This window comes from Tetrao urogallus (genome assembly GCF_951394365.1).
Source record: "Tetrao urogallus genome assembly, chromosome: 25".
In the NCBI taxonomy this organism is placed as follows: Eukaryota; Metazoa; Chordata; class Aves; order Galliformes; family Phasianidae; genus Tetrao; species Tetrao urogallus.
The window spans coordinates 640,012-648,626 of NC_136838.1; the positions used below are offsets into that span (position 1 = coordinate 640,012).

Below are 8,615 nucleotides of genomic sequence, written 5' to 3' on the forward strand. Positions count from 1 at the left end.
GGGAACTGCTGGAGAGAGCGCAGTGGAGGGCTGCAGAGATGGGGGGGCACAGAGCATCTCCTGGTGGGGAAAATGAGAGCTGTGGGGCTGGTCACCTGGAGAAGGCTGGGAGGGACCTGATCAGTGCTGACCAATATCTGAAGGGTGGTGTTTAAGTGGATGGAGCCAGGCTCTGTTCAGCCATGCCTGATGACAGAACAAGGGACACTGGGCAAAACTGGAACCCAGGGAGTTTCATCCGAACATGAGGAAGAACTTCTTTACTGTGAGGCTGGCAGAGCCCTGGCACATGCTGCCCACAGAGGTGGTGGGGTCTCCTTCTCTAGAGATATTCCCCAGACGCTTTCCTATGCAGCTGCTGTAGGGAACTGCTTTGGAGAAGCCAGACTGGGGGATCTCCAGAGGTCCCTTCCAGCCCCTCTGGTTCTGAGATTCTGGGATCTTTTAAGTCTCAATGATTCTGGGGCAAAGTGCCACCTAATTTCTCCTACAATGGATGTTTTAAGTTGGGAACATCTGCTATCTGCTGCTATCCCCTTTTCTTCTGCCTTGCCTGTTGTGATTCAGCAAAGGCAATTGAAACCAGAACCATAGCAGAGTGGTGACAGGACTCACACTACATTAAAAAGAGAGAAGCGAGTTGAAGCATACATACTTTCATGCAAGATAAATCCTTTCAGACTATTCAGTAAGCATGCTGTTCATCAGTACAGCTGTGTATGGATCACACAATTGCACTAAACCAAAGAGCCAAGTTTTCAGGATGTCCTCAAGACTCCCAGATTTCTGCACAAAATCATACAGTTTCAGATCAGAAATTGTGTATGTAGAAACAAATAAAGTGAGTATGGACTTAGCCAGCAATTAATTCAGTACATTGTCACTGTGAAGCATGGTGATCATTTTCCAAAATAGCTTATGCACTTCAGATAGGTAGCAAATAGCAACCAGAAAAGTAAGGTAACCTAAGCAAGGGGTTTGAACTAAAAACAGCTCTACAAGACATGAAAGACACTGATTTCAAAAGCGTTTGTAAGTCCTCTCAGCTGTTAAAAATCTCAACTGTAGTCAGGAGAAGCAATACATTGGAGAGTTTTTTCACTTTGATATGAAACTATGAAATTTGAATTGGTCTTCTCATCCTCAACATTCATCTCCATACTTTAGCCTGAGAAGATCTCCAGCTTGCAACTAGATACTGTAACTATAAAGGACACCAAGAATACCAAAGAGAACTCAAGGAGAAATTACACTTTCTTCCTGTCCCAGCTCTTTGGAATACATTTCTTCAGTGCTACAGGTCTGCTCCACAGTGCAGATAACAGGTATGTCAGGGAAAGTTGCTGTAATAGCAATCACACAACCACAAATCCTCCCTCCAGAGCTCCACATATCTGATAGCAGCATGGGTCTGATGGAGGACAGAAACTAACTGCTAACAGTTCTCTGCAGGGAGCATACGAAACGAGTCTTCCCATTTACTTCGGGGGAATATAGACTCAAAGTGCTAAGGAAGTAAACAGCCATTATCTAATCTACTCCCATGTGCAAAACACAGTCAGGATCATCTTCCTGAAAGATTTATTTATCTCTGCAGCTATCTTTACACAGCACAAATATAGAAAAGGATAAAGGGTGAAGCAACATATTTCCCTTTCTGCAATTCAGACAGGCTGAGCTCTCAAGCTGAGGCAGCTGGAAAGCTGAAGACAATGGTGTTTCTAAAATGCTCTTTGAGCATCCCCAGAAAAGCATAAACCAGTGCATTTCTTTTTGAAAAGTTCTTTAGGACTCTCAGAACATCCTGGGTAACTTTGTAATAACACTCAGGATGGAGCTCTATCTCTCCAGCTCTGATACAAGAGTCACAAAAAGACAACTTCTTTCACAGAGAAGAGTTCAGCAGGAACAAAGTTAAAAACAGCACTACAAACACTCCCCTATATGTGACATGCAGCAGAGCAGCGTCCGGATTTCACAGACAGCAAATACCATGCTAGATGCTGAAGGAATAGCAGTAAATTTGTAGTAAAATAGTATGTGAAGATTAAATCAGAAATAGTGAAGTATCACAATTATGCCAAGGGGCATAAAGGAAGGCTCAGGCTGTAACTCAGGCTGTAACTGTGGGAAGGCACCCTACATATACACTGATAAGGCTCCAGGAAGTCAACACAAAATGTCCTGAAGCAACTGTCCTGACTGGTGCACTGACATTGCTACATTTTGCCACTCTTGATTTTTTGCTTTTTGACTTGTGATAAACCTCTCCTTTGAGCTGCAGCAAACTGCAGAAATGGCTCCGCTGTGCAGATGGAATGTGCTGCAGCATCTGAGCACTGCAGAGAGCAGCACAACGGGGCTCCATGAAACCTGAGCCGAAGCTTAGTAACACTCCTATGCCTGAACCCCTCAGGGACATATTTCTGTAGTTTCACTTTCAAAGCAGAACGGTTGGAGAAGCAGCTGGAAAGGTTACTCCTCGCTTCGTAGTTAAAACAGCCAAGCAGGTTTACCCAGACAGCGTAACTGTTGCTTACATCTTCAAAGAGTTATTCTGCTGCTTCACCTGCAGAATCTATTCCCAGGCTAAGCATTAATACCAAGTGCATGATACTCATATAACTTTGCGTATGTGAAATAGGAGTGAGAGAGAGAGAAACAAGTCTTCTTAAAGAACTAGGTAATTACAACGTATAAATAATATAAATGTCCATAATAATAAATACAAAAATATGCCAGAGTTTTTAATTTGCTTTTTGACTCATCAGCATTCCCTCCCTCAACCATTTTGCTCGTCTTAACGTCTGCACAGCACTCACTGGGAACACAGATGTGGCAGTGAGTCAGGTTTCTGCTGTTGCAATTCTTACCCCACAGCAGAGAACTTCCAACACCTTTCCAAGTTTCAATATGCAACTCACTAACCTCCCTCCTCCTCTCCTCCACATGAGGAAGCATTTAGTTTTAGGAACATCCCAGCCTGCGTTGAGCCACTTTCTGCTTTTTGCTACAACAGGCAACAACCTTCTTACAGAAGGGTACCATATTAGAGGTTTTTGCAGCAATTACTTCCATTGAAAACCATTCCTAAACTTCATCCTCGGTGGGTACTAATCTATAATCAAGAACGTGAATACCATTTGCTTTTGTATCAGCACAGGTTCTTACTGTTCATAGACGAGCAGTACTTTTCTCTCATCCTTCATTTGTCCCAGCTAAACAAGTATGTGACTTCTAATTATTTCCTAACATAACGAGCCACAGCTGAAGAAACAGAAAATCTCTCTTTGCACATTCTTCCATTCATGGCTACACTGTGAACAAAACTTCTGAGGAAGCGTCTACCTTTAACATCACCATTTTTAATATAAATGCATGTTATTAGTTCCCACATTCACAACCCTTCCCTTCATCTGATTCCTCTGACTTGGCCTAGGAAGGCCTTCCAGTTCTCCATCACACCACAGGCGGTCCGTTGTCCGAAGATGGATTAGCCCAGTTGTGTGGATAATGCCACAGACAGAAACATCCTCAAAGCGCCTCTGGGCCGGGCACAAGTCTGCCAAGCCTAATTAGCGTAAGTGTATCATTATGCTAACTACCTCACTGCCAGAACCAGCTCAGGTATTCCTGCAGCAGACTTCCTGGTGGAGCCAGTTTTCCCAGGATTTAATTAACCACCAGCAGCACAGAAGTGCCACAGGGGAAATTATTAATTAATGTGGAATCACACCCCCCTGTGGATGCAGTTACATTGCTTCTGAATTCAAACCGCTTTATGTTTGTTGGTGTTTTCTTTTTGTTGGTGGTGTTTTCTTGTTTTACTTTTGTTTGTTTTTTGTTCTTTTTTTGCATGAGGCTACAGCTGAAATAACTAAAACCAAAAAATGCATCTCAAATCTTGATAATTTGAGAGTAGATTCAAGAGTGCCCCAAAAAATCATCAATTTTCTGGTTTACTTGTATTTATGTTAACTGAAAACAGCCACATTTTTTGCCAATTTTCAAATAGAATGCATGGAATTGCAACCCAAAATTCAATCTTGTCTCTTTATCAGATGTTTATAAGCCCTCTCCTAGCAGGGAGAAATCTCCCTCCCTTCACAGACATGCCTTATTCACGTCATCGCTTTTTGGCAGTATGTACATCTGTGAGCAGCTGTTTCCAAGGGTGAAGCACAGGAAGAGTAAATCTTCATCAGAAATCTCTAACAAACACCTCAAGACCTCAGTCATTGCAGCCTCTTCCACTGACCCAAACCAATGCGTTACTTTCACAAAAACAAGGTCAAATATCCCACTAGCTTTATGTCGCTGTTGTTGACTATGTTTTAATTTAAAAAAAAAATAAATGTTTTGTTACTTAAATACATTAACTATATAATGTATTTTATGAGGGTTGCTCCACAAGTAGTGCCTCCTATTTCCTCAAGTTGGCCCATGACATCAGAGGCAGACATTGGTGGGATGGCAGTAGAGGGTGAACCTTCCCACCAGTATCCGTTACATTTTGTTGCTGTGTGACAGATGGCAGCAGAGGGGCAGTCTGACAAAATGGGTCTGATGTGCAAGTGCAGATGGAGCAAGGGGGTGGAGCCGAATTCCCTCACGCAGAAAGAATAGCACCCATTGACATGCATTGACACCTGCTGAACATTCACAGAGACCAACCAGTGGATGCAGCACACCGCGGGGGGTGGCATGCTTCAGCAGCAGTGACAGCAACAGAGGTGCAGACTGTTACAAGCATGGCATGCACCTCTTGTTCTCTGCTGGAATGCACAGCTACTGGTGGTCACTATGTTGAGAAACAGAGTTTTGCAGATGAGAACTTGCTGTATCAAATAGCATTACTGTGCTCCTTGTATCTGTTGTAGTTTCCATGGAAATAAACAGGAGTCATTACTTTTGGAGTGGCACACACACACTTGGTCCAAGACAATTCCCGTTCACTCAGTGCAGCCCAGGCAAGCCAAGAGGTTGGACACCCTAATGGTTAGGTTGTAGAAACAGAGTCCTACTTAAATTTATAAAGGTTCCCTGTTACTTTAAATTCTCAGAGCCACTGTATTCCAGTCCTGCACTTGTCCTTATTTTTTGATTTAAGGTTATCACTGTATGTTATGCACTTGAATCTTTAACTAAGAAATCAATGATTCAGATACTATCTTCATCAGTTCCCTCGCAATAGCTTTCCTAGACAGCTTCTGACCTAATTCATACCTCCCGTAATCCTGATGTCTTTCACTGCAGCTAAAACTGCTTGTTAGAACTGTGTGAGTTGCAAGTTCAAACATGAAATGTACTGCAGTTCTCTCACAGAGAAATAAATAATTTTAACAAAGTAAGCTCAGTTTAACATGACAAAGGCTATTTTCTTTGCATGCACTTAACCTTGTCTTCATCTCAGTATCCAGGCTTTTTTGCCCTCTCCAGTCTTTCCTGTAAAAACATTATATTGTGGTCACATTAAGACCACAAACTGGGATTGAGTTGATGGGATGATTTTCCATCATGTATCATGTATTGTCACTGTGGTAAAATGTACAGATTAAAAAAAAGATCTTTGCCCCCAAATTCTTAAGTTACATGTACCATTATTTTCAGAATGCTAAGACAGAGATTATCCAATTCCAGTCACTTGAAGGGAATGCATTAACCTTTCCAAATTTCATCCCAGCTTCCATATGCTCATTTCCATCTCCTCATCCCTGGGGATATATCTGCCCTCTGATCTCACCTTATCAATATTTCCTTTGCCTGATATCACTCTCATTCCTTATTTCTGTGTTAGTTTTTCCCCACTTCAATTTTAAGACTTTCTTATCCTTCACACAAATTTAACCACAGACAGCCAGTGACTAAGGAACACAGCTGAAATTTATCAGTTAAGAAAAATGCCTTTCTAAGAATGTCCTTTGATAGCAAAAAGCATTCAAAAGCTTGACTTGTAGTAGCCCTCCGTTGTCTCTTAGCCTTCAGTCTCTTGGTCTGCCTTCTCCTCATTTTGTCAAAGTAACTTTCCTCAGAAAAACACCACCCTATACACCTCTTTCAGCTTCTCCTGGAGGTGTATAGCATGTCTGCTTACTTTGGCTGTAGCCAATACAGAACCTCCAATCACATGAGTGGCTTCTGGTACTGGATTCTGGATTCTTGGGCACAGACAATTGTTTTCTGCAGCTAGTTCTGCTTCATTTCTCCTCTGTTCCCCAGCTTTCTCATCTTTTTCTCTTGTGATTCTTGTCCTCAAGTTATGGCATAATCTCCACTTCGTTTTTGTGTGAGATAGGACTTTGTCAACCCATTGTCAACCCATTCTAGCGACCAAAAAGAATCTTTTTCCATTCTGTATTTTCAGCACTAAGTTCTCCCAGCCTCACCCTCCTCACCCAGACTTTGTTCTCCACATCCTGTCCTCTGGAAGCTGGCTGTAAACTTGAAATGATTTATACAGCGTTGCCTCTCCACCAGTGACTGCTTATCCTCAGCTTCCTGGCTTCCAGATGTTATAACTTTATTCTACCAGTCGATATTTCCTACCAAATCATCTCATACAATAATAAATTCATTTTGCAATTCATCATTTTCAATGGAATGTGACTATTTGCTTACTTCCACTACTAGTCCAGCAGAAGCTCGATTCTTCACTCCCAGTTTTAAAAGCAGAATCACAAAGTTTGCCTCTACAACCAGGAAAACATCTCTTTTCAGCCCACAGAGCTGGGTTGTACTGCTTTCCTACCTAGACTTCTCAGTTATTCACCAACTTCAGCCCTGTCCCATGCTTCAGCATGGGCTGAGCATGGGCTACTCTGTTCAAAAGAGAAAAGTTTCTTTAATATCCACTATCCCAGAAAAAGCTTAAAACCCCCAAAGAAATGCTGGAAGCTACAAATCAAAGCCTAGCAAAACAACAAACTTGATTAGCTAGATCTTCAAGGAACAACTCTTCCTTACCCAGCACAAGTTACTCACTAACTTCCATACCTTGTGGTCTGCTCACCTTCTTGGCTGCTGCTCTGACTGCTGACTGCTCGACTCCCAGGTAGACTGCCAGGTCGACAGCACAGCATCCAGGTTGCCATCAGACAGCCACGTCAGAATGCAAATGCTGCTCATCCCTTCCTGAGGGGGATGGGTGCGATCCTTTGATTTTACTCAGTAAAAAAATAGTACTAGTTTTTATTACACTAGTGTAAAACAAGGCCAAAAAAGGCAGTAAGTACCTCTGGTTTCTCCATGTCTTTGGTAAGGAGTGCTTAGAATAGTGGGTTCACATTTTTCTGAGCCTTCCATTTGTTTGCAGAAGCCCTTCACATCCCTCACTCAAGCTCAGCTTTTGCCTTCTCAATTCTTGCGAGCTTAGACAATACTTCTCTATTCCTCCTGCCCAGCCAGCCACATTTCCACCTTTTTCATACTTCTATTCTGTGTTTGAGATCCATCAAAATTTCATGTTTACTCCTGCTTGTCATCCTTGTAAGCACATTTAGAAATAGACATATCACGGCTGTTCTCCTCCTTCAGACCCTTAAAGAAGCTTCTTTATTAAGGCTGAAGAAACTTGGGTTAAACCACAGCAGCAACAAGTCTCAGAAACAAAGTGCTACCTTGTGTGAAAAACAGCAGACAAAAGCTGAAGATCTTCAGACTCCTATGCTTCTATTATGAAATGAAATGTTCCTTTTGACCATGAGGTAGCAAACTTTGAACAAGAATATCATGTTCTACCATCACTGTGTAAAAGACTACAAACCATACTCCTGCTATGTAGTAAGAACACCAGACACTGCTAGCAGCCAGGTAAGCCGATGGAGGCATCCCAAGAACCAGCTAGAATGTCCCCTCAAAGTACAGAGGCATGTATTATCATCTCTGCGTTCCTTGAAAGCTTATAAATGTAAGATGCAAGGAGGAGGAACGTATAAAATCAGGTCAGCTACTTAGCAATTTCTTTATTATTTCTAATGCCTGTAATTTCCTCCAGCCTCTCTGCAGATTGATTGACCTGAGGAAGAAGACCAAGTCATTGGGTTCAGGCGACAGTAAGACCACATAAAGAAATCAAAAGGAAGCTTACTTCAACCTTAAGTGCTCATCTCCTTTCTCTCAATTCATCAATACCAAACAGAGCTAGGCAAAGCAAATCTTAGTAAGACCTTTTTCTTTAAACTGAGTCAGGAGACTGTGAATAACTGCCAAAAAGCCTTCTAAACAGAAATGCTATGTATCCCCAAAGACTGTACAAACAAGCAGAGATTTTGGAGGGAGAAAGGAAGAAAAAAGGAATCACACACTGTGAGAATCCACGCTGAATAAGGCTGAAAACTTTAACCATGAAAAACAATTATTGCAGGAAATTCTCAAAAACCCCCCCCAAATCTTCCAAGGGAAAGTTCTGGCCTTCTAAGCTGAGGTCCAGCACATGGAGGCTCAGATGCTGGAGAAACAGGAACTACATTTCCATATCTTTCATATGTACCCCTGACATCTTTTCCACTGATTTTTCAACTGATTATCAATATTCCTGTTTCTAGACCTCATAATGTTTAATTCTAACTATTAAGGTGAAAACCTGTGAAAAATAAGTAGTGGAGAGTAGGTTCAAA

The 8,615-nt window shown here is 42.0% G+C and overlaps 1 protein-coding gene across 1 annotated transcript in view; it reads right to left on the reverse strand.

The window, feature by feature from the left end:
* The window catches only part of CERS4 (ceramide synthase 4), a gene marked incomplete at both ends in the record, with an annotated part of 46,463 nt that extends 39,384 nt beyond the window's left edge, over positions 1-7,079 (reverse strand). The window contains one exon of the mRNA XM_079546619.1: positions 6,994-7,079. Within this exon, the coding sequence (XP_079402745.1) occupies positions 6,994-7,079 (86 nt within the window). The remainder of the gene's footprint in view (positions 1-6,993) is intronic.
* Positions 7,080-8,615: the final 1,536 nt, after the last annotated feature.